General features: G+C 42.6%; 2 protein-coding genes across 4 annotated transcripts in view; one reads left to right on the top strand and one right to left on the bottom strand.

Annotated features, from left to right (window-relative positions):
• Positions 1-5,623, top strand: part of LONP2 (lon peptidase 2, peroxisomal) — a 93,439-nt gene extending 87,816 nt beyond the window's left edge. The window contains exons 13-14 of one of the 2 annotated variants that reach the window (XR_012647437.1): positions 1,150-1,340; positions 3,185-3,322. Coding sequence is in view for 1 of the 2 variants with exons in the window: in XM_075008488.1 (XP_074864589.1) it covers positions 1,150-1,340; positions 3,185-3,406 (413 nt within the window). In the remaining variant the exon portion in view is untranslated. Of the gene's footprint in view, positions 1-1,149; positions 1,341-3,184 lie in introns of both variants that reach the window. The other variant, XM_075008488.1, reaches the window with a different exon arrangement.
• Positions 5,624-14,520: 8,897 nt separating this feature from the next.
• Positions 14,521-26,138, bottom strand: part of SIAH1 (siah E3 ubiquitin protein ligase 1) — a 35,538-nt gene continuing 23,920 nt past the window's right edge. The window contains exons 1-2 of one of the 2 annotated variants that reach the window (XM_075008793.1): positions 20,223-21,042; positions 14,521-15,902 (exon numbers count right to left, since the gene is read on the bottom strand). In XM_075008793.1, the coding sequence (XP_074864894.1) occupies positions 15,052-15,902; positions 20,223-20,319 (948 nt within the window). In that variant the 5' untranslated portion in view covers positions 20,320-21,042 and the 3' untranslated portion in view covers positions 14,521-15,051. Of the gene's footprint in view, positions 15,903-20,222; positions 21,043-26,138 lie in introns of those variants that run through there. The other variant, XM_075008794.1, reaches the window with a different exon arrangement.

The raw sequence follows: 26,138 nt of genomic DNA, 5'->3' as shown, positions 1-26,138 counted from the left end.
ACATTCCCTTACTCCAATCTAGTTCTGTGGGAGTAAGGGAATGTTGAAGCGGGGTGCTTATTTCAGAGCTGCCCCCCTCTTTGCTGTCAGTTTGAAAATTGACATTTGTTCGCATGGCTGCCATCATGCTAATGAGGTGCTGAATATGTATGTTAGCGCCTCCATTAGCTTGATTTGAGTTGCTTCATTACCATGGCCCCTCTGACAGGACCATGGTCGTGTAGCAGAAGCCTAAGTTATTTAGGCTGTCCTTCAGACTTCTAAAAGCAGCACATTCCTTGCCCTCCCTTGTTTCTAGAATGACAAAGGTGTGATTTTCCTAATTTTATAACTTTGAGTGAAGAAAATGCTTTATGCCTGTAGAAGTGATTCATTGCTGTCAGAGTGATTTTGCACATCAAAAAAACCTCTTGTTCCAGGTGCTTTGCTAGTGACTTTCTTTTACATTCTGAACTGAACAAATCAGAGCGCAGGTAGGGAGAAGCTATAGAGCGAGTCAAGACCACCCTCATGGGCTCAATGGATGATCGCAATGAGATACATGACAATGTCACCCAGAGGCCAGGTCCCAGTGCCTGTGATGATTTTTACCAGCAACACAACCCCTGGGTCCCCCACAGGATCAAATCCATAATATGGTATATGGCCTTTTAGACATTTATAATGGTTGACCTCATAGGTTAGATATTTTACCCTAATTCATTCTTGGTACAGAAAAGAAGCCTTTAACCTAAAATTTTTGGTGACAGTTCATGGATTCAGCATATTTATTTCTAGTTAAATGACTTGAGACTGTAATAAGTTCAGGCCTTAAATTTTTATATAAAAAGCTGATTTCATTTGACTTTTTTTTTAAAGAAATATACAAATTAAATAAAATACTCCCATTTCTCTTCCCCCTCACCCCTCCACAAAAAATTATATCCTGTTTAGTATTGATAGCAGCCACCTTTGACCTACGAAAGTTTAAATTTTTTTGTGGCCTCTACACTGTGTCTAGTAGATGTGATTGTTTTTCCATTGAGTGTATTAAGTAATGCAGCATTTGCTAATTAATTCTGGTTCTCCAATGGCCTGGGTAGAACAAAGACCAGGAACAACCCAGGTTTGCATTTTCCACATTCAAAACCACTCTCTCTTTTCTTTAAGCTTCTGGAAGTTTTGATCTCCTTGACAACACCGACATCCATCTGCACTTCCCAGCTGGAGCAGTCACAAAAGATGGACCATCTGCTGGAGTTACCATAGTAACTTGTCTTGCCTCACTTTTCAGTGGGCGGCTGGTGCGTTCAGATGTAGCAATGACTGGGGAAATTACACTAAGAGGCCTTGTTCTTCCAGTAAGTCTCATTTGGAAAAGTTAACCTATAGCAAGAAAATACTGGGTTTTTAACTCTTTATGCCCTCTGTAAAGCGAATGTGTAATTTGCTTCATCGCTACTTACCCAGGTGTAAGTAAATCTTGCTGCAATTCATTCCTGAACAATGCATAGTGCTAATGATTATAGTGGAACACAGCTGAAAACTTCTAATTAGCATCCAGATGAACCCTATGAAAGTTACCTGATTTTATGTAATTTGCATTAAAAAGTTTAGTATATGGGTAATGCTTTCAGTGGAACAGAATAGCAGATAACTTTTTACATGTATAAATTTCCTTTTCTAAAATTGAAATTGACTTGAAAAGCACTAGTTCTTCAGAAAAGAAATCAGGCTCTTGCTACTGACAGATTATTTTCATGTTTGAAGTGTGTGGAGAGAGGATTAAGCAATGGTGATAATAGCATAGTTTGATTTGCACAGTTAGCACATGTAGGCATCACAGATGTGTTATGAGGAGGGGTGGAAGTTTCATCTCAACCACAAATTTTTTTTCTTCTCCAATAATATTGAGTACAGTGTAGATAAAATCTGGCTTGAGTCAAGCTCTGAGCGCTTTGTGAATATAATTACAGTAGCTGTGTGCAAGAGTGGAGGTAAGTTGGCTGTAATTTAGTTACAGAATTAGAACACTCAAACGAACAGTACTTTCTGCCATTTCAAAGCTACCTTAAACCATGCAATTATGAGGGCAATACAAAAATATCCACTTTGTATTACCATATCACCTTGGAGCCTAGTCTCCACTGTGTGAGGTGCTGTACAAAGAACAAAAAAGACAGTTGCTGCTCCAAAGATCTTACAGTGTAACCCTTCCCATACTCTGTCCCACCCAGAAGGAGCTGCTTGGCAGCTCCCTCCAGCACACTGAATCCACACACACTCTTCCCCCCTCCCCCCCCCCCATCCCACCGTGGGCCCCCAGAAGAGTTATTCCAACCTGAGGGAAGCCTGAACTCCTTACTCCCTTTTTCACCCCCTGCTTGTGGTGCTGCTGTGTGCATGAGAAAGGTGTCTTAGGTAGAGGCCACATCAGTGAGAGCCTCTCACTTTTATGTGGCCCCCAACTGATTTTTCTGAGCCAAAAAAGCTTCCCCACCCCTTAGCTAGGAGAATGATCCTTTCAGAGTACTGTTCCATGGGTATTTTCAAGGCCTGTGCGGTGGCTGTATCCTGGATATACTACAGCATGTGTTTTCAGAAAACAGCTGTTTGCATAAGCCTATTTTGTAGTTTTTTGCCTCTATACACAGATTATTTTACAGTGGCCTCTTTCCACAGTTAATGTCCCAAAGGTACTTTATCATGGGGAAAAAAAACACAACAGAAAATGGAAAGGCCAGCAGCACAGAGGCAAATCTTTTTCCCTTAAAATGGGAACCATAAGGGAGATGCATGCCTTCTTAGAAGTGTTTTTCCTATGCTGATGGGTGCAAAGATAAAAGTGAACCTAAGAGATTGATGAGATCTTGTGTATGAAATACTTACACCAGGAATCTGTGGGCCCAATGAATTTTCTTTGTCTTACAATAATTCCTCTTCTAGCAGTTTGACTAATCAGTGCCTGTTTTCCTTACCCAGGTGTGGGAAAAGATTTCCTACATTTTCAAATTTACCTTCTCCTAGAAGGTGATTTAGGAGAAAAACAGTCCATTGATGATAGGCCAGTGCCATCAGTGTGATGAATTATGGATATACATCTGGAATCCAGTCGTCTTTAGCTAAGATTTAATTCAAATTGCCTCATGACTGTTCTGCTGAAAGCATCACAAACTAATTTTTTTTAAATGTATGTTTTTAATAGGTTGGGGGAATTAAGGATAAAGTCCTAGCAGCTCATAGAGCTGGACTGAAGACAATTATCATTCCTCAAAGAAATGAGAAGGACCTTGAGGAGATTGCAATTAATGTGCGGCAGGATTTGAATTTTGTTATGGCGAGCTGCCTGGATGAAGTTCTGAATGCAGCTTTTGATGGTGGATTCTCAATCAAGACTGGACTTGAGTGCTTGAATAGTAAACTTTAAGTAGGTTGGTGACATCCTGTACATCAACATTAACACATGCTCAACTGTAAGAGGGTAAAAATGTTACCTGCAATGATAACAGGAGGGCAATATTGAGGCCTCACCCTGATGTGTTATGCTGTCCGTTAAAAGTTAAGCCCTAACTTTGTGTGACCTGAACCCCACTTCTATTTGACTATTTGTAATAGAAATCACTCCAGTTTCATAGGTGCTGATTTACCAAACAAGTTTTACATATGCCAGTTCTTTCAGCAGCTTGTACTAGCACTGATGGAGGAGAGTACAGATCCATGCTTTTACACCCAAGGAGAGACCAGCATTTGAAGATAAGGGGTATGTTTTTTTTAAAGCACCTAATTCTTTTGAAACTTCTGTTCTAGTTCTGTGTTACTATTGCAGACAGATGGGTTTAATGATTTGCTGTCCTCATTAAGCAGCAGATTTGTAAGTTATCCATATTAAACTTCATGTAGTTAAAGTAAATGCACTTAGTTTTTCTGATGAGATTATCAGTGATTACTGCTTACTTCCCCAGCAAAAAAACAGACCAGTTAGTTGAATATTGTGTCTAAAATCCTTGCAAAAATACATTTGTTAAATTACAAGCATTTCAGAGTTGTTGCATTTAAAAGCAATGTAAATCATGACTCCCTTTAACCACCTTATTTGTGATCAAATAGTACTGCCAAGATTCCTACCTTCCCTATTCATTTTGCATCAGACTTATTTTTTTTAAACACATCCAGGCCAAACTGTTACCATGCAAAAAGCTAGGAGATATTTCACAGGAGGCTTGTGGACATTACCCTAAAACTTTCCAGTAAGTAAAACTGCAGGTTCCTCATGAGATATGGGGCTGGGTGATTAAAATTTGACTTGTCTCTTCCTTAACTGCAGGCAAAGTTAGTTTCTCGCCTTGGTCAGTACACACATGATAAACAAAATGGAATCCGTTGATGTGGGATCAAATGCACAAATATTTACCCAGGGATGCTGCCACCATTGCATGCACGCGTGCGCTCTCTCTCTCTCTCACACACACTCCCTGAGCAGGTTGGGAAAAGTGAAGACTAGTGGGAGCTTACAGCATGTTGAAAAAGAAAAACAAATATTGATTAATCACTTCTGTGAAGTGTCTTCTCCCTTTTAACGGTATCCACAAGAGAAGTGCCATAGGGACATAAGCCTGGCTTTGTCCCTGCATAACAGGACAGTTAGGCAGATTAAACATCTGAGCCCATCTGAAAATATTCTTACAGAAAAGTTGTAAGGTTTAAAAGTCAAAGGTACTTTTATGAATAAGAGGGATAAAATTGTTAAAGCTACCCAATGCAGCAGAGACAGGAGTAGAATTTGAAATTCCAGTTTGCATCACTGATTTTTCCACTAGACTGTTCTTTTTTCTCTTATACTAACAATGCCACTGAAGCTAAAATTGCTCCTCCAGGCCCGATCAAAGTCCTGTTACCATTAGTAAAAAATACTAATAGTCACTGAGGCCTACATACAGGCTCTCTAAGTCTTTACTAGATCCCATACTTGGAGTTTGTCACACTAATACCTATTCACACATTCAAAATTGTGTATGTGCTGGTGGAGAGTAGTGACTCCCCACTGAAAATTAAAGCCTCATAAGTAATACAGTTTGGAAGATGTTAGAGGATTCTTAAATTCAAAGATTATCTTAATGTTTTTCTCCTAACAGTTTAGTTTAACTTTAATCTCTCCTGGACTTTCTAAATACTCTGTGCCCAGTAGATGAGTTTTTTAAAAGCTAGGGAAGGCAGAAAGAAGAGGCCTAAATCCGGCTTGTAGAAAGAGACTCCTTAAATCTCACTTGTGGAAAAAGGGGGGGCTTAAATGAAAAGGGCATTTTGATTGGGCGTTTTAAAGCTCCACAATTAGCTGTTATAAACATTTCAGAACAAGAGTCTAAAAAACCTCAAATCCTTTCTTTGCCACTCTACCCTTTGTAAAGGATCACATTAGACTCTTAACTTCATGTGTTTTTCCACACTCTTATGAGTGGTAATTTAAACTACCACCTTCAAGCTACCCATCTGTTTTAAATTATGGGGAAGCAGCTTATATTCTGTGAATAGGAGTCTCTTACTGTTTTCCTTATGTTAGGTCAGGAAGAGATATTAAAGCTTTGTAATGCTGATAATTTGTAACTTAATGTGTTTGGTATTAGATGAATAAAGCTTTCACCATTTATTGCATGCTAGTGCTGTTAATCAATGACTAGTTTTGGAATAAAGATCACAGGTGTTAGTCTACATGGTACCATAGGACTTCTCAGTTTTTTGTGGATACAGACTAACATGTATTGGAGCATAAGCTTGTGTGGGCAAAGACCCACTTCATCAGATGTTTTAGAATATACCACCACTGCTCATAAAACTAACAGGCTATGTCTGGACTACAAGCTCTGGACACTCCAGGGGGTCTTCCACAGAAAAGGTCTCCTCCAGGATGCTGCATGACCCTGTCTGCTGTGGTTCTGGGTGACTGTTTTGCCAATAGAGTGGCTGGGCCATCTGAAAGAGCGAGTCACTCCATGAGAGGGGCCAGTCTGCCCTGCGGTCTATTCCGACAAACTTCTCGCAACAAATCCCTGTAGTCAAGACATAGCCACAAGGGTTAGGCTTCAAGGCAAATGGGGGGCTACTATAAAAATATCTATTAAGGGCTTGTAGTTGTCATAATGGGAAATCACAATGAAGTGTGCACACTAGACTATTCTGCTTCACCTGGCTTTTCAGTGTGTAGTGTATACAGTAGTTCTGCGAAACCCATTAATCATAGGATTGATCCTGCATTCTTACAAATAATCTAACTGTATTTAAAAGAAGGTATAAAATACTTTTCTTCAGACAGCCTCATGCTACTGTGTCATATTAAGGGCCTCAAACACAAGCTTTGGAGGACAGCCCCATGGGAATAGAAAGAGCACCACACTTGTAGTAGTCATCTTTCTATATTTGCCCCAGCCCACCCCGATGTCAATGTCAGCAACTTGCTGGGGCAGTGGGAGGGCCTTTGAGCAACTAGGGCTATGCACTTCTCCCACTAGGGTGAGGCACAAGTGCAGCTCTAGGCAGAGCTGCATTTAATGTGTCCAGGAGCCACGTGTGGCTCCAGTACGGGAATTGCCACACTGCAGAGTCCTGATTGCCCCATGTGGCAACCATATTTGACACCTTGGGAATACAGCCTTAATTCAAAGATACCATAATGTTTTGGTAAAGACATTTTCTCATCGCCTGTAAAACATCATCCAGAAGTGGAAAGTCCATGATTCCAGTTATTTCTTGGTGGGAGTAAGCCCTTGAAGTGCACCAGAATGCTCTGCAAAGCAGAAAAGTGCCAAAACCTACTAGAAGATGCCTCCAGTGAGTGTTAAGGTGGTTGTTGTCACCCCATCAATAATGTACACCACCAAACAGCAACTTTTAGTGCCCAGTAAATAGTCCTGCAGCTTGTAGCCTTTTACTCTGACCTAGGACAGGCAGGAAAGGAAGTTTCCTAGTCTCTGCTGTTTCTTTCTGACAGGGGAGGACAAGGCACAGTAGCCCTTGTCCTAAAGAGAGCAACAGGAAGTCAGATGATGCTGCGGGAGCTTTCTATTTGAACAAGCTTTTTTTTCCCCCCCCATAAGTAGGTGTGTACAGATAGTGTAAGAGGGATAAAGATTTATATAGGAAGCATTTATGGCTATAGCAGCTATAGAGCCTAGTGAGGACACCATTCTCCCAGGGATTGAACCTGCTGCATACTGTACTCTTTCACAGATGCACTCAATTTGTAAAATAAATAAGAGCCCACTACAATTCTACACACAGGTTACATTTGTATTTATGCTGATCTGCCAGTCCATTCATATTCCCTGAACTTCATATAAGCACCTATTGTATTCTCCAGAAATATGCAGGAAGGAATTAGGATCAAGAAAGCTGGTGGGGGGTGAACACTAGTTGCTTTTTTGCTTTGTTTAAATTGTGAAAAAGCCATTATCAGTAAATAGGATTTTAAATAAACACTAACTAGCCATTAAAACCTGTGCACTTCTCTGCATTAAGGACACTTGTATTTTATTTATTGCACTCAGCTGTTCCTGCTTTCCTATCATCACGTGACTCCTATTCTTGACCCAAACAGTTAAGGTCTTCCAAAGTCACAACTTACATTCATCAAATAACACCTTAGTGCAATGAAATTGTAACTGATACTCAAAATGCTGGCTATTAGTAGTGTGGTGTGTCAGCTGTTTAGTGCCATTTTAAGAAGTCTTCTACTTTGATTACACACTTACATGAAGAGATGATCAAGTTTGCAAAGCTGTAAAAATGCAGTTCCTTCTCTCTGCCCAGAAAAACACTTCTTAAGGCGGTAGCCTATGATAGTAAGAAGCAAATCGATTTTATTAAAATGGTTTGAAAACTCACTTGAATTCATTGTATTAAACAACTATATTATGCATTCATCTGGATCACTCCTTGAATTACAGAACAATTTGTTGTTGGAATGTTACGCTCTCTTGACATATTAGTGTGTATGGTGCAAACAGCTTTTAGCGTCTTAAATAACTATTTACATGAAAGGAATGTCTGGAGAGAAACAATGTTAAACACTTGCACTTGGCTTCCCAAAGCCTATGCTCCTGCAGCTTGTTCTTAATCACCCTAAAACACATTGAAACAAGGACTTGGATCACTAGTTTTCAGGTGACAGTTTTCTCGTAAGTACAGAAGAATCTTCATTCCATTATTTTATATAAAGAAATGGAGTAGTATACTTTTCTAATGTAAATACCCACTGGTAATATGACATTTCCAGACATTTTAAATAATGCTATTTTTAGATCTGGTAGGAGCTAGTATAAACATATTTAGCATAGCTCATTTGTATCTTACTGCGTAACAGTTTAAAAAAAAAGTGTTCAATCTATACTTAACTATCTTTCCATTCTCAAGCTGCTGCATGACATTAAGGCTGTGTCTACACTACCACCCTCCTTTTGAAGGATGGTAAGCAGGGTGTTGGGAGTTTACTAATGAAGTGCTGCACTGCATACGCAGCACTTCATTAAGCAAATTCCCACCCCACAAGGACACCTTCGAAGTGTTAAACTTTGAAGTACCGGCTCGCGTCTAGCCGCAGCTCACCCACCTGTACTTTGAAGTGCTGCAGCAGCTTTGAAGTCCCTTTACTTCTCAAAAATTTTTAAAGGGACTTCAAAGCTGCCGCAGCACTTCGAAATACAGGTGGGTGAGCCACAGCTAGACGCAAGCCGGTACTTCAAAGTTGAACTCTTCGAAGTTGCTACAGTGGGGGAATGTGCTTAATGAAGTGCTGTGTATGCAGCGCAGCATTTCATTAATAAACTCCCAAACACCCTACTTACCATCCTCCCTTTGAAGAAGGGTGGTAGTGTAGACAATTCCTAAATGTTTGGGGGAAGGAGAATTAGTGTACGCTAACTGTATAACTAATGAAAGAAAAAAAATCTAAAAATTGGCCACAGATGTGAGCTTGCAGTAGTACCACCCAACTGTTGCTCTCCTTATCTCAAAATTATACTAAATTCTGTACTTCTCAAACCATAAGTCATTGTAGATGCAAGTCTTTAAGAACCTATGATTACATCTACACTTCTGACCTTTAGAAAGAAGTCTGCTGGAAGACCTCCTTTGGAAAGACTGCGTCCACACACAAAAAGCCGGTTGATCTTTTGGGCTGCCCTTTCAGAACAACAGATCAGGAAAGTGGTGGGGGGGGGGAGAGGGGGGGAGGGAGGTCACACGGCTGCCAAGCCCTTCCACAAGATACAGCCAGCCACTCCCTTACAGGGCCCCTCCCCAAAACATGCTGCCCAGGCCTGTCACACACAGCATGGCAGAGCCCAGGTATGGCCCTGAGGCTTACGGCCAAGAGCCACAAAGCGATGGCTCCTCCAGATCTGCATGCTCACCCCAGCTGGGCTGCTGGTCACCCCCCTTGCAACCATCCTTCATGTCCTCCAGTAGCAGAGACCTGGGGGCTCCCAGTCCCCTCCAGCACCACTTACCCATCCATCCCTCACCCCACACCCTTCAGTAATGAGGGACAGGTGTGTTGAATGAAGCAACTATTTACTAACAGACAACAAAACCTTGAAAACATGAAAAGCCACCTGATAACTCTAGAAGGGGCAAGCTCAGGCCAGAGGATGGGGGACCTCAGTCCCCCTCAAGCCATGGTAGCCACAAGAGCCTCATCAGGGCTGGGATGGGGTAGGGACCACGGGGAGGTAGAGATGTTGGAGGGGAAGCAGCAGGCTCAGCTCTGGCCAGGCCCTGCGTCATGGTCAGGGATGGAGGTCAGGCCAGAGTAGGGCAGCTGGTCCCTGAGCACCTTGCAGAAGTGGCACACTGCCACGCCAGCTCACCACAGTCCAGAGCCTACTGCTTTGGAAGCAGCTGGTTCAGCTCCCAGCGGATGGCCGTGGTGATGGCCCCTCTGGGTGCACCTCTAGCCAGGCACCAGTGGTTGGGGTGGCCCAGCCCTCTTGCCTGGCAACAGTGGGCTCCGTGGCTCTGGGAGGTGGACAGGGCTCTCCTGGCCCTCATATGTCACTCCTGTAGGGATGTACAGGGAGAGAGAAGGGTCAGTCCCACAGCCTAGCCCCAGGTGCTGTGAGCAGAAGCCCCCACCCCTGGACTAAGAGATGGGGTTGTCCTGGGAGCAGTAGCATGTGTATCCTGCACACCACGCCCAACTGCACATGGACCCTGCTATGACTTGGGGACGGGGCTGACCATTGTGGGCCCTCCCCACCCCCTACAGGAACAGGCTAGCAGGCAGTGGGGGGTATGCAGCCACAAAGGGGTCCCTGCATGGGTGGCAGGTGAGCTGCTGCCCCTCCCCCCATCTGCATGCAGTCCACAGCACTGTCCATGGGGGCAGGTGCTGAGTGTCACTTCTATTGGGCATCCAGGGTCAGGCCGTCACCCATGTGGTTGGCCTGCCTCCAGCCATGGCAGGGTCAGGGAAATACCTGCTCCCCCACCCACCCCGCCAGGGTTGTGCAACACGCTGGGCACTTACCAGTAGGTCCCAGGGTTAGGTCCGGCAATGTCTGGCTGGAAGTCACCTGGCTGAATGACCTCAATAGGATGGTGATAACCAAGGTCCCACTGGTTGATCCGCCGTCATCCAATGGGGCCTGTCTCTGGCTCCCAGTGGGGTGTCCAGGCTAGTCGGGGAACGGCCCTGGCCACTCCTCACTCTCTGCCCCTGGGCCAAGGATGGGGTGGGAGGGGATCTGTCCTCGTGCCCATGTAGAGCATGCTGCTCACCATAATAAGGACAGCTGGCCAGCCATGCCCCCCCCAGCACCTGGCAGTGTCCTGAGCCCACACATACCCCTGCCTCAGTTTTTACTTTGGAGTGGACTTCCTCCAAGGTACAGGCAGGGTGGCCTCAGGCAGAGAGGCCAGCCATATGTGGAGGTGCTCCTAGGTGTGCACGGGATCTCCTCCTCCTGCCACAGCCCCAGCAGGTCCCAGAGCTCAGGCTCTGTCCAGGAGGGCACCCATCGTTTTGTCACTGGGGCTGGCTCCTAGCCCTGGGGCAGCTCTGAGTGAGTGCTCCAGCCATGCTCTCAGCTCTTCTGGGTCCCTGCAACTTTAAAAGAGGCTGGATGCAGGGCGCATAAAGCTCCAGGAGCACTGGCCAGTGCCATGGAGAACTGCTCTTTTGAAAGACAGGCCTGCAGAGCATCTACACACATTTTCTTTCAAAAGGCGGCACTGGGTGTAGACGCTGCAAGGGATCTTTCGAAAGAGCCCCTTCTTTCAAAAAAATTTTCAAAAGAACTTGCTAGTGTAGACGCGGCCTTAATGGGTAATGGTGTATCATACTATATACATTGTTCTCTTTTCTGATATAGTCTCTGAAGCTTTCCGACTATTGTGTTAATTAACAGAATATTAGAAAATCTAAGCCCAAAACACAATTTCTACAGGACACAAAGTCTGCTAGTATGTGCATTTAAATGCAAATGAGTCTTAAGATTCCCCTCCCAAAACAAAACTGCAACCTTGTCTAAAATTCAGAAATGAAGGCTCCAGACTAACCTCTAGCATTCCCTCATGTATTACAGCCAAGTCTCCTAAGTGATGCCACTTTTTTTTTTTTTGGGGGGGGGGGGGTCTTCTTTTTACCCCTCCCTGCCTTTTTAACATTCAGTTAAGAAATGAGTTGGGCTTAAATATATGAATTTTGCAAGCTGAAGCACATGCCTTTATATCATTCACCATTATACACATTTGGTGAACACAAACACAATGCCACAGATGAGATGGGGAGAACGTTCTCTTTCCCCACCTAGTTGGGCATGCATCCATAGGCTGCATAGCGAGAGCTCTGATAGGAGGCAAGCTTGGGTGACTCAATGGTTGGAGGCATAGGGCACTGCAGGATTTTCCATCCAAGCCCCAGGCTGCGTGTTGCACACCAGCTGTCCCCAGCAGACCTTACTATGTTAACAAGCCCCAGGTATCCCTGTATACTACCTGCCTGTGGCTTGACCAGTGAATTCAGCTTCCCAAGTCCCACTGACAACTACTAGTCTTGCTACCTGTCAGATCCACATTTCACAGTCTGCAGGGAAGAAGGGAAAGCAAGGACAAAGATCATCGCTGGCCCAGGTAATTAAGTGCTGTAAGCAGCGTAAGAGGGTACATTTCGTTTTGTTTAGGGGTGTAGTGAAGTTGCAATGATCCTTGTCCCAGTTCCTGTAGCATGCACGGAAAGAGCACCACAAGCATTCAGGGTATGCATAAAGAAATCTAAGTGGGTATAACTTGCATTAAACCATCACCAAGCAGGAGTATTGCCATTTCCAGATAACCGTCCACCACAATTTTACCTGGGCAACAAGTAAAAATAATCCAGAAAGTTTAAGACTTATTTCCTTAACATTAAGAAAGTAATTTGCAAATAAAAATTGAAGTACCAACCACATAAAATAACCTACTTTAAAAATAAATGACATTTATTACACAGATCAGGAATTCTTAATCATATTTCTGACTCGTCAATTCAAGACATTTCCACAAAGTTTACATACCAAAAGCTTTTATGAATTCAATTGTAATATTGGGAAGGTATCAGAACAGCAGTGGGTAATCAGCCAATTGGGGTACTAGGTGTGGCCTGCCAGAAATTCCACTTGTTTCCCGTCACATATTTTTTTCCCCATTGGTATTTCTAAAGTGACATACATGTAAAGCAAAACCACGTGAAATGTGGTGTGTCCTCACTGCACCCTACATTCACCAAGAGTTGTGCACTTCCTATACATCCAACCAAACTGGTGCTATGGTTCAGTAGGCACACCCCACAAATTACAGCTCAAAAACACAGTTAGCGAAACTACCCTTGCCCAGGACACAGTCTTGGTTAAAACTACCTTGTGGCATACTGAAATGAATGAGGCACTCCAGCCTAGGTTGCCCATTGCTGTTTCAGAACACAAATCGTACATACAACAATCTCCTCAGTTCCTCCCATTTTTCGCCACAGAACTTCTAGTAGCTAAGGAAGTGACCATTTCTGGGGTGGGGTGGGGTGGGGGACACAGAAAATGAACACCCTGCCAACTCATTTTAGGCAAGCCCCAAACCTACACACTTTGGTAAGAATTAACCTACTACTCAAACCAAATCTGGACATAGACTTAGTCCCACTATATCAACAGCCTCAAAGAGTTAAGTTTCAATAATGAGAAACATTTAAATAGTCAATTTAAAATCTACCAACCACTACACTGTCACTGCTGTAGACAAACATCTGCTGGTACAGATAAAACAAAATTGGGATAAATGTAGGTAAGATTAGATACACTGCATTTAGACAATTGATACAGCAAGCATTCAACAAGAGATCAATGTATTAAATAAAAAATGATGCCAGTATGTGTCTTAAATTTTTATAATCCGGAACAGTGTAAAATGACAATTTAAAAAAAAAAAAAAAAGTTTCTGAAGCTTACTACTTTAAATGAAGTATTTCTGCACTGGCCTGTGTAGAAGTCTGTGCTGGTTCACATTCCTTACCTGTATGGCTGCTTATCCAGTCAACCTAAAATGTGTAAGCACCAAAAAATAATTCAATGAGTTGTTAATGCAAGTTAAGTTTATACAGTAAAATAAACCATTTTACTGTACGAAAAGTAGTTAATATCTGTCCTATTTCCCCCCAAACAGCATGTCCACAGTTACCAAATTCCGCAAAGAGACATCTTTAAAGCAGTTTAACATTTAATAGCTCTCTTTTACACTCTTATTTACATTAACTATCTTAATGCTGTAAAAAGACATACATTCACAAGGTGAATTTCTTACACTTGGTAGGCAACCTGCGAAAGGTGCAATATATCACTTATGCCTTTAAATGCAAGAGAACTGCATGATCTTTTGCGTGTACATTCTTCATGTCACTAACATGGTGCGATGACATACAAGATTAGCCTGACGATGAAAATAAAGTTGGTTCTCCCTAGCAATAAACAACCAGATGAAGGACACCAAACAAGGTAGAGTATTAGTCAAACTGTGCCAAAGCAAAAACCAAGAGTTCTTAGTTTGCCAGGTATTCTTTTAATGACAAAATTATAAAAGACCAAAAACATCTTATCTTGAGACTGCCTTTTTTAAAATTCTCTGGTTTTATAGTTACAAATACTGCATAAGACAATGCCTTCTTGTACTGCAAAGCCAAAATACAATGAGTCTGAGCATCTAAATTTGAAAAGTGTGCCTGAATTTTCAGTTTATGTAGTTATATCATCCAATAACTCCTTATTTATGTTAGAAAATACAACAAAGGACATCATCTAGGCCTGCTTTTAAGGGAGCTGTTTCTTCTGATAATTCTTCCTCCCTTTAGAGTTGAATACATTCACAAAACAGCTGAATTAAGAATAGTATCACCAAGGAATTGACTACTAGGAAGAGACGAACTTACCAAATGTACAGAAGTATAAGTTTTACCATAAGCAATTATGCATATTAAAAGATGACACTTGCAATTAATTTTAAGAGGTACAAAAAGGAGGAAAACCTGAATTACAGAAAAGAAAGTCATTTATTTAATGAAAAAACTAGAAGTTAATAAAAATTAGCAAATACACAAAATATACACAAACAGCAGCAATACTATGTAGTGACTTAAGGGGAAAAAGCAGTGGCGAGAGACCAGACTGCTCAACATGGCTTGTCAGTCAAAGGAAAAAAAACAAAACAAAAAACAAACACAACAGTATCTTTTTCAACAGTACAATCAATCAATCTACAAACAAGTTTTTAGAACTATTTTACAACATTTCCTGTAGAATCAATTCTTAATACAAAAGATGCCCATTTTGGGTGTATATATATTTTCAGTGGTTTACTGTTGACTTATTTTAAATATATTAGTGTTACTACATGCAACTGCTTCCTGTAATTTAACAGCCTTTCCTTTTATTTACCTTCATATATGTCTAGCCTCCCTCTACCAAATAGTTTGTGTCTGGCAGTCAAAGATAGTTACCCTAGTTTCTGCAAAATTAAATGCAACGTTTTTAAACACTGGCCTGAAAATGTCTGCTTGCCATTTCAACACATTGAAATAGTTACATTGATACCTAAATTGCCATTTTCTGCAAAGAGCTGTGCAATGCTGGTGTCAAAGACTAGACAGTCACTATTCATAATGGCTGTTGCAATTCCCTCATGAATAGATCGAGGAGTTGCTTCCCAAGTCAATCGCCGCCTATGACCATTGAGCTCAAGTCGATAAGCAAAATTTTCTGCTTGCTTGCGTGTTCCTATCAGCTGTACAATAGCAAAAAACTGCTGATGACCATCATATTTTTCCTGTTTCTCCAAGACTAACATGAAATGAAAGCCAAAACAAGACTGCATCATAACCCAGTCAACAGCACCAGGAAGATTAATGTCTGTAGCAAGGAAAACTATATCTTCTCCCTGTAGTGTTGTTATTGATTTATGCTGATGCATCAAATGTGGCATTACAGCATCCAGTGAACCTTGCCATTTACATGAAGCACCAGGACACGGACATGAATAAGGCCTAAACTCACACAGCTCTTCATGGTCTGCTTTTTCTGTGTGTGGCAAAGTTATCTCACATCCAGAAGAGGCGTATTTACATGGAAACAGTACAGAGTTGGCAACTTTTTCCATAGCCAAGTTACGAATGGAACCCAGTGGGCCTCGGCAAGTTGGACAGCACGTAAGCTTGGGGCGACAGTTGCTACAAACGAGATGGCCACTCTGACACTGAAGAATAGGTGGCAGCACATAGTCAAAACATACAGGACACTCAAAAAGACTTGCCAAATCATTGTTGGAAGCTGTAGTGCCAGTTAGAGCAGGCACCCTCTGTGATGGTGTACACTTTGAAGTACCTGTAGGTAGTGCTGTAGCAGTCTGACGGCTCATTTCTGTAATGAAGGAAAAAAAGAGTTAGTATACAAGAGAATGTCCGTACCTCCATAAATAAGTATTTTCCCTGAAACTGCTCATTTGACAACAAATTTTTATTTAAGAAAATTTGGATTTACCAATACCACTGTATATTTTCACTAATTTTTTTTTACTGGGAGATACTTATTAAATGAGAAGTGTGGCTATAGTGCATGTGAGTGAAGTTGGGAATGATGTAAAATACTTGTATGATGGCCAATTTTACAAAGCTGAGATTGAGGTAAAGAGAAATTGGTAAATTTTCTAATTTAAGATTGAAAATGGCTTTCTGCTTGAAGAGACAAAAAGTAAAGACACTCATGAACAACAGTCAATTTCAAACATGTTTGGTGTGTGTATGTACTGGATATATACTTGAGGACAAGAAAATAAAGGATCCTAACTATGGAGTATTCTTCTATAATTATAAAACTATTTTCCAAAGACTTCAGGTTTACTAAATATAAAACTACCCATTTGCTGGGAAAAGCAGTGTTTCAAATTAAAACTTGCTCATCTAACTTTCCACTTTTAACTGCACTTATTGGACATGTGTAAAGGAGATGTATAGATACGAGTATGCAGGTGAGAGTGGGGAATTAGCTGAAGAAGAGACAAAGACAATGATTTAGGTCTTTAGAGTTCTCTACCCCTTGCTGCTAAGGTGAAAGAACATAGTTTCTCAAAAGAGGGTCTCAGCTCCTTTTATCAAACCTAAAAGAATTGTTTATTTAATGTTATTCAGTGAAAGCTGCCTTTTTGCTACTCTTTTTCAGTTCAGAAAATGCAATCTTAATGTACAGGCAACTGGGAAGACAAACTACAGGTCCCTCCCAGGAAAAGCTAAAATATTTAGCAGATGTCAATAAATGATATGCTTCCCTACATATCGTGAACAGCTCATTTAGCAAGGAAAGCAAGAACTTCTTTAATCTGTGAAACAAAGAGTTTAATATTTTGTTGTTACCACAACAAGAAAAGAGTTTTAAACAATTTAACTGAGATATTTAAATATTTTTCTTTGGGATTATCAACACCTCTTTGTTAAAAGTTTCTCTTAAAATTTTTAGCTATTCAGTTATGTTTGTAGTAGCTATCCTCAAGAGACTTCCCAAAGAGGACAAAACGCATATGCAAGAATTAGATTGCAACTCTAAATTATAAAATACATGCACACATATGAAGTAGCCAATAGTGCTTGTGGAACATAAAGCACCTAGCCTGCTCCAGTAGGGAAGGGAAAGAGAACAGAAGAATCTCATCTAACTACTGGGCCCCACTTCACAGTAAAAGCTTTCAACTACTTGAACTGCCTCCCCACTGCAAGGATCAGTTCTCCCTGGTTTCCTAATCCTGCTCAAGAGTCCAGACACAGACCTTACCAGAGGAGTCCCCTGCATGTGTATCTCACTAGGTCATTGCAAAGTAATCATATAGTTATGGATCAATGCTACTGTGACAGGCATTCCAACTCCCTCCTAAAAACCATCTTTCCTTAACTCTGAACTTGGAACATTTCTGCATCTGAAATCAGTCTTCCCCCACCCTGCCCATTTTACTATGTTCACATACAAAATATCACTGCCAGATTCATCAGACTAATAACAGAGCATTCAAAACCCTTGTGCTGTCTGAATTCTTTCAGCACAAACCTGACTATTTATTTATAGCAATGTTTCTTAAGCTATGTTCTGCAGAACACTGGTGTTCCACAAACAATGTGCAGGTGTGCTGTGAGCATCTGACACTTCTTTGATATCATACACTGATAGTATATGTTTTCTATTATTAAAACCAGATACCATGTTACTTCTTCATTGCAATGATGACTGATTTATTAAATTACTTCATTTTGTTGTTCCTGTTTGGTTTTTACTTTTTGGGCTGACTTTTTTTTTTTTTTGGAAGAAAATTTTCAGATGTGTTCTACATAAAAAAAATTCTTTGGTGTTGTGATTTAAAGCCCAAAGACTTCAATACACCAGATTGTGCTGCTAGTGTATTGAGGTACAGGACGGTCTATAATCCATGATTGGTTCCCAGTGATAAAACAAAGGTTAAGACAAATTAGATTCTACAATTATAATCCTCCAGGTTTTTAAGGAGGGGCCACTGACATCCTAAATTGATATCTGTAGCCACCTCACAGCAATACTTTCAGATCTGGACTGCTACTTTCCTGTTATGAGGCACTCCTATTTGAAGCGGGGCTGGGAGATGGATGGATGCATGGAGGACAGTGGCACAAGAAAGTGATGTTTATCACAGTCCAGTTTAGTCTTACAAGACCTTCTCTCTCTAAGACACTAGTTTGTTGTAAAGGATCCAACTGCCAATTTCTATCAGCTGTTAAGCATCAAGTGTTTGTATGGTGACTAATCACTATGCCGAGCTATGGAACACCCAACAGCACTCCTCAGCACTCTCCCCTGTAAGATGAGCATTTGGATGGCCACACAGGAGAGATTCAGATGCTGCTCACATGATTAGAAGCATGCCTACAGCGGGTAGCAAGTGCTTCTACTGGTGGTGCAGATCCACACATACCTTAGTACACACAAAATTTATTCCACAATGATGGAAAAAATTAGAGGGATTATTTCTCCTTAGGTGCAGACCCTAAGTCTGACACCCTTCTCGGCTGTGGAGATCCCAGAATCCAGCCACCCTGACCCTGAAACCAGAGACGTATTCCTCCCCTCTCAGTTGCTTAGACCCAATTCCTTCTACAGTCCATCAGCCTAAGTGCACTCTGGGTTCTCTAGTTACATTCTTCACGGCAAACACAAGTGTTTGAAAAGTAACTTTTGTTTTTAAAAGATAAGAGTGTGAGTATGTGTGTGTGAGAGACAGACTTGCAGATCTAAGTGGGGGGTGTCTCTTCCTTAGTTTCCTCACCCGTCCTAAGACTCTTTTGGGTCACTGTCTGTCCAAGTTCACGTTAGATGGAGATTTCCTGGTCTCCGTAGAGCAACCGCCTTTTGCCGCTGCCGCTAATTGTCCTAGTGCACACACATCCCCATCTCATAAACCCAGTCTTGGTGCTGAGATCTCATGCAGAATACTATTGCTTCGTGGGGGCAAGCAACAGATAAAAGTCATTATTAAGTTAATAAATCCTTATGGAACACTCTCACTTATGCCTCCTTTCTTAGGCCTGCAAAAGGTGAGAAAATACCTCCAGAACAGGTTAGTATATATTAGTTCAAATGGTTTATTAGGCTAGTACACAAAGTTTGATGCATAATGGGGGTTCCATCCCACCCTGCAGGTTACAATTAAGAATTCATCATATCGAACAGTATTCAGAAGTTTTCACAGGCACACTCCACATAAAACAACATTCCTTCCATGTTTTCAATCACCCATCTCAGAACAAGATGGCATCTGTCAGAATAAATATGGCCCTGGAAACTATCAAATGCCATTCATGCAGTTAGCTAGAGTGACAGACTGATTAGGGATTGACCCATGTAAACAGACTACTGCCTAGGTCCACACTGGTGACACCCCCCCCCCCCCCGCAAAAAAAGCCATCCAAAGCTCATTTTCTTTTCCACCCTCATCACCATGTAAAAAGTAGGAAATAGCAGTAATACAAAATGATGGAGAAACAAAACAAGGCCAAATTTAAAGAGCAAGTTTATGAAAATTAAGCCTATGTACTACCATAAGCTACGCTTTGTTAACCTGATACATTCTTCTACCAAAAGCAAGGAAGCAAGTCAGATAACTGGAAAATGGTCAAAAGTTTAGCTAAGAACATTTTAAAAACCCACACATCTACAGTTTTTTTTTTGTTTTTTTTTTTTTGCAGTTAACAGAAACCATAATACAACTGTCAGCTGAAAATACTTCCAACATTTGCTATTCTGGGTGCTATCCCATACATGAGATCCCACACCAGTCCTTTCTCACTGTGGGGGTGGGGACCTTGTCTCCAAGCAACACTGAGGAACGAAGGTTCTCAATGAGTCACCTCCAAAATATTACTGCATGGGTTTTAACATTAAATTTTATCTTAACATTGCACAAGGTTTAAATAATACAAACACATACAGAGAAGAGGAACATTTTTAAAGTCTACATCAAGAATAAAATATTGCCATCGCTGAGCCAAAAGCCAAACCAGTGTAATTAACCTGTTGGAAAAACGAACCTAAAGTTATTCCAAAAACTGCAGATCAGGAAAACTGATTGTTCTAATGCCTGAGCTTACCGGAGACGTTCAAGTCCCAGCTAACAGCTTTAGCATGGTGCACTTAAGCTGTAACACAGAAGATGTAAAAAAATATTACCTTTTCTCTTGCTGGTTTTACTTCCTTGCAAACATGATGTGAACAGGATTCCCCCTTTCCACGAATACAGAAAGCTCAAGGCAGATTTCCCCGTCATGAGTGAAAGAGCTCATTGCGTTCCCTCATAGAAACAAAAACAACTCATAACAAAGGCCCCTCCTTGGTAACATGATGCTTGAGAACACACAGACCTGCAAGGATACTATACAGAGGCTACTTTCCTGCGAGGAAATTACACAAACGGCACTAAAACCTCCAGCGCAATAGGCAGAAACCAAGCTAACTCCCCCAAGTGGAGTTTTCTTCAGTAATTCACAGTGGGAAATTAGCACGTTGGATCTGAAGGAGAAAGAAACCGATTTGTCCGATCTGTTCCAGTTTACAACCTATCACACTTCCTAAAACCTTTAGAAAGTCTCCCTAAAATGGTCTCCTGAACTCTTCCGGCTCCTGCCTAGTAAAGGAAGCTCTGCTGCGGCAGACGCTTTCCTCTCCTTCGGCTGCCGAGCTACGGAGCACCCATGAGAAGGATCTGGCTACGGACACGCTGCCACCAGGTCTGCGCAGCTCCAGCTGGGCTGGGGAGAAGGGGCTGCAAAGCCCGAGTCACAGACAGAAAGGAGAACTTCTCAGTCCCGTACGTTGACTCCTGTTGAAAAGCCATTTGCTGCGGAAAGGTTGGCTGTTTCACTGCTCAATTCGAGCCTGTCCTTCCACCAGCCTGGACGCACGGAAAGAGGAGGAGGCGGAGAAAGTAGACAGTTTCTGCGTGCAGCCTTCCCTCCCCCGTCCCCGACCAGGGAGCCACCCTGGCTTTATCAACCCCATGTGATCAGCCGAGCTGGCCGTACAGCCAGGAAAACACTTTTAGAAACGCCGGGAAAGAAAAGGAGGGTCCTCGACCTACAAGGCGCTGTGTGTTAACTCCACTCGCAGTTACACTAACTGTCCAACACAAAATACACTGTTGAATTTTGAGCGATTAAGCTGTCTCCGACAGCTGACAGCTTAATTTCTTGGTTTTCCTGTACACGAATATTACTATTCAAAGTAGCTAACAGGCTCTCACAAGACTACATCTCAATTTTGTATATTTAGTAATATTATTCTAAACCAGGGGTGAGCCAAGTTGGGGGTGTCCCTAGGGGTGTGAATTTTTGTAAGGGGAGGCACAGCAGATCTGCTGAGTCCCAGGCTCATCTAATTAAAAACATTAAAACATGTTACTGTTATGTGTACTCACTTATATACCTATTAATAAAGTTTTTACATTCTAACACTTACTCTCTTACACATGCCAATAGGGTTTCTTTTTTCATGTGAACATAACTGAAATTTCTGTCGATTTGGATTACATTAGACAGGCTGGGAGGGCTGCTAATTTCAAGGATAAAAAGTGGGGCCCAACTTAAAGTTTGCTCACCCCTCTCCTAATCTACAAATCCACTTTTTAAAAAAAATGACTTAAGACATGAGAAGAGAGATGCAGGATTGTGCCACACAAACCAGTTCCCCGGGCTGCCGATGTTCCAGTCCCCAGTTAAAAACAGCCTTCTCCCACACGCTCTCCATTTCCTCAATCCCACTCCTCCTGTCACTTGACCCGTTTTCAGGGGGCTAGCTCAGAAGGTTGTGCTGCTGTAGGAGCTGAAGGCATAGGGCTAGGGATTTAGGGGCAGGCGGGTGCTCTGGGCTGGGATCAGAAGATTCAGGGAGATCAACACTATGTCACGCAGGTTGTAGCCTGTGGGGAGTGAGTCTCCACCTAGGGGTGCAAGCTCTGGGGTAGAACTAAAGATGAGAGGCTTGGAGCGCAGCAGGGGGCTCCAGGACAATTGCAAAAGGTTTGGAGGATCAGGGATAGAGTTGGAAGGTTGGGCTGTGGGGGGAGAATGGGAGGGGGGTCAACCTCTGGGTCGCTTAACTCAAACAGCTCCTGAGAGCAGTCACATGACTCCCCCTCTGGTTCCAATGCAGAGGCTTGGCCCGGCAGCTTTGCACACTACCCTGTTGAAAATTGCTGCCTCTGCAGCTGCCATAGGCCATGGTTCCCAGCCAGAGATGACACTTGGGGTATGGGCAGCATGTGGAGCCCCCTGGCTGCCCTTATATGCAAGAGTTGGGGAATAGGGGGAATAATGCCCCTGCTTCCAGACTCTGTGCAGTGCCATGGTAGGTGCTGTCAACAAGATTTTTAATGGCCCAGTCATCTGTACTGACCAGAGCCACCAGGGTCCCTTTCTGATGGGGGAAACATTTTTGTTTTGAGGACTACTGATCCACATTTAAAAATAAATGAATTAAAAAAAAGAAATCAGGAGTCACACAATTGAGAAGGAAAACAAACAAACCAACCAACCAACCCCACACACCTCTCACTGATGTGGTCCCCAACAGAAAAGCAAGCAAAGACACTCCCTTCGTTCCCCTCGCACAGGATCACCACAGACTGGGCAGGGGAAGCCTAGTAGATTTCGTAGGCCCCCAGGATCTAGGGTGGGGCCAAAAAGGAGTTCAATGTGGGAGGGGGCTGCCAGAAAGCTGGCTAAGGGTGTGAGGACAGGGAGGGAGGGTGCAGAAGCAGGCTGGGGTGGGGGTGTGGTCCTAGATAGGAGGGGATGTTAAGAGAAGTCTTCAGTACAGGATCTGGGAGATGGGGTATGCTTTCTCCACACAGCTTTGAAGTACATATTGCTGTGTCTGTGGCCGCTCCAAGACACTGCCTCCCCCCCTTACTCTGAGTGGCCAGAATTCAGGCCCATGAGAGCAGCAGGGTGAAAGCCTCAGCACTGCTGTTCCCTCAGCTGGGGGGAGGAGGAGTGGCACCCATAGAATGGAGAGCCACTTGCTCCCCCAACCAGGGAGAGCTCACGGGCCAGATCTGGCCCTGGCCTGCCCAATGCATGTCCTTTTGTTAAAACAGTGACTGATAAAGCTTACAGGCATGAAGGAAAAAATACCTTTTAAAAATTGACCATGAAATTAAAACAGAAAAATTTGATCAATCCCTTTAAGAAATCTGAAATGAATCACTTATCAGCATAGTAGCAGATTAACAGTTTTTAAGGTAAAAAACATTACGATGAAAATATTATTAAAACAAAATGCTAAATGCAAGCTTAACTCTAACATGAATACTGGCAGGCCTAACTCTTAACCCTACCCCCAACAATTGGGGCTTTCCAGGGATCACAGATCCTCTCTGTCTACTTGATTAGGAAGAAAACAGTGAGCCAATTTAAAAACCAAGCTATTTATTCAGTAACTTGTGCTTTGTTTGTTGGACCCTGAAGAATCCAAGTCTCAACTCCTATGTTACCCCAAGGGGAATATTTCCCTATTGTGCCAGGCAGATTTCTATCTTCACAAAATACAGGTTGTGCTGGAGAGGCACTGGGGTTAAACCTTTCTCCCAGCTGGGGCTTCTGTGTCACCAAGGGCAGCCAATCATAAGGAGGGGGGGGCACTGCAGCCCTCTCAACAGTATCAGCTGAGAAGGCTGTTGGATGTGGTCACAGGCAGGAGTTCAAAAGGGCAAGTAGGTAGAACAGACTGGGCAGTAGCAAGTTCATAAACTAGCAGGATTGCACCACTGAGCCGGGGCTGAATGAGAGGAGGTGTTGCAGGACATAGGGATGGATAGAGCAAGGGGGACTACATGGACACTTGGGCTACGTCTACACGTGAAGCCAACATCGAAATAGGCTATTTCGATGAATAACGTCTACACGTCCTCCAGGGCTGGCAACGTCGATGTTCAACTTCGACGTTGCGCGGCACCACATCGAAATAGGCGCTGCGAGGGTACGTCTACATGCCAAAGTAGCACACATCGAAATAAGGGAGCCAGGCACAGCTGCAGACAGGGTCACAGGGCAGACTCAACAGCAAGCCGCTCCCTTAAAGGGCCCCTCCCAGACACAGTTGCACTAAACAACACAAGATACACAAAGCCGACAACTGGTTGCAGACCCTGTGCATGCAGCATGGATCCCCAGCTGCCGCAGCAGCAGCCAGAAGCCCTGGGCTAAGGGCTGCTGCACACGGTGACCATAGAGCCCCGCAGGGGCTGGAGAGAGAGCATCTCTCAACCCCCCAGCTGATGGCCGCCATGGAGGACCCAGCAATTTCGACGTTGCGGGACGCGGATCGTCTACACGGTCCCTACTTCGACGTTGAACGTCGAAGTAGGGCGCTATTCCGATCCCCTCATGAGGTTAGTGACTTCGACGTCTCGCCGCCTAACGTCGAAGTTAACTTCGAAATAGCGCCCGACGCGTGTAGCCGCGACAGGCACTATTTCGAAGTTAGTGCCGCTACTTCGAAGTAGCGTGCACGTGTAGACACAGCTATGGAGAGGGAGGCAGATGTGCCTGCCTGAATGGAAGCACCTAAGGGTAAACCAGGGTCTGCATAGTGGAAGGTCACAAAATCTCTAACAATCCCCAAAACCCTGTTCCACACTTCTCTAGCTCATACCCAACAACCCTCCAGGTTTGCACTCTGGCACCTCCCTCCTCCCATGAGCCTTTACACAGTTTATGTGGGGTGCAGAAGATACACTGCTGTATTGCAGCTAAACTTAATTACTCAACATTCTTTACTTATATGCCTAATGAGGAATTTTTGTCCAAACATTTCCTAAACCTTTTTGTAATCTATATTGTTAGACAGATTGCTGATACTGTTAATAATACTGCTGATAATAGTATACTGTTATACTTGCTAATAAGCATTTTGAAATAAATTACCAAAATAATTTCAACTGATGCGATTATATTGTGTTATTTTGACAAATATCCCAAATTTTAAAATAGTGTACACAGTTTCTAACTTTAGTCATAGAGTTCTTAATTTTTTGGCACAGAATTCCCAGGAGTAACACACACACCCACCCACCCACCCCTCTTTGTTGGGAGTGGTTTCTCTGGAAATGTTACAGCATGAATGAATGAAATCCATACAACTCCACAACACATACACAACTGCATTTTAATACAACAAACTAAAAAAAAAATAAAGTTTTACTTAATTCAATAAAGTTCATGCAGGATATTGCAGAAAATTGTCAGTCCATCACAGAAAACAGTAAAGCGAAACCCAAGAGTAAAAAACTTTTATCCAATGAGGTAGTTGCACAAACTATTAAACTCAGCCAACAAGACACAAAAACAAGACGTCCTGTGACACATTATAGGCCAACAGATATTTTGGGGCTTAAGCTTTTATGGGCAAAGACCCACTTCATCCAAAATATGTTAGTCTACGAGGTCCCACAACACTTCTCATTGTTTTTGCAGATACAGACTAACAAGGCTACCCCTCTGATACTTGTCAACAAGACACAGTTGGAAAGACAAAAGGTACAAGACCTCTGCTCAGTGCATATACACACTCCTTAAGTACTAAAAACTTTCTAAATCTACCACCCTATATTCTCCAGGAAGACTGCCAACAGACTAGAGGCACCCAGACATGACACAAAACAACAAGCACGACAAAATGCTTTCTTAAAAAAAATCAACCAGCAGAAATGTAGCACTTTGAAGACTAACCAAATGATTTATTCAGTCATGAGCTTTTGTGGGACAGACAGAAGCATTTTGTAAGTCTATAAAGCGCTACATTTCTGCTGGTTTGCTTTGTTGGAGTACAGACTAACACAGCTATCTCCCTGTCATTATTCAAAATGCTTTTTCATGTGCATTTTCTCATTACTCCTTTAGGACTTCCGCAATTTTATTATGGCTCCAAATAGAACAATTGGGGAATTCCAATAGGAGTATCTCAAACAACATCAAATAGTACCCCCACTTTGTTTATGTGTTACTAATTCATCAGGTATACAACAGACTGAACTGTTATTTCATCTCTTTCTTCCTCTCCAGTAGTTTCCTCTTCCCCACTACCCCAAGT

Source organism: Carettochelys insculpta, chromosome 14 (genome assembly GCF_033958435.1).
Source record: "Carettochelys insculpta isolate YL-2023 chromosome 14, ASM3395843v1, whole genome shotgun sequence".
NCBI classification, from domain to species: Eukaryota; Metazoa; Chordata; order Testudines; family Carettochelyidae; genus Carettochelys; species Carettochelys insculpta.
Note: the sequence above shows the minus strand (reverse complement) of the source record. Positions and strands in the feature narration are given on the sequence as shown.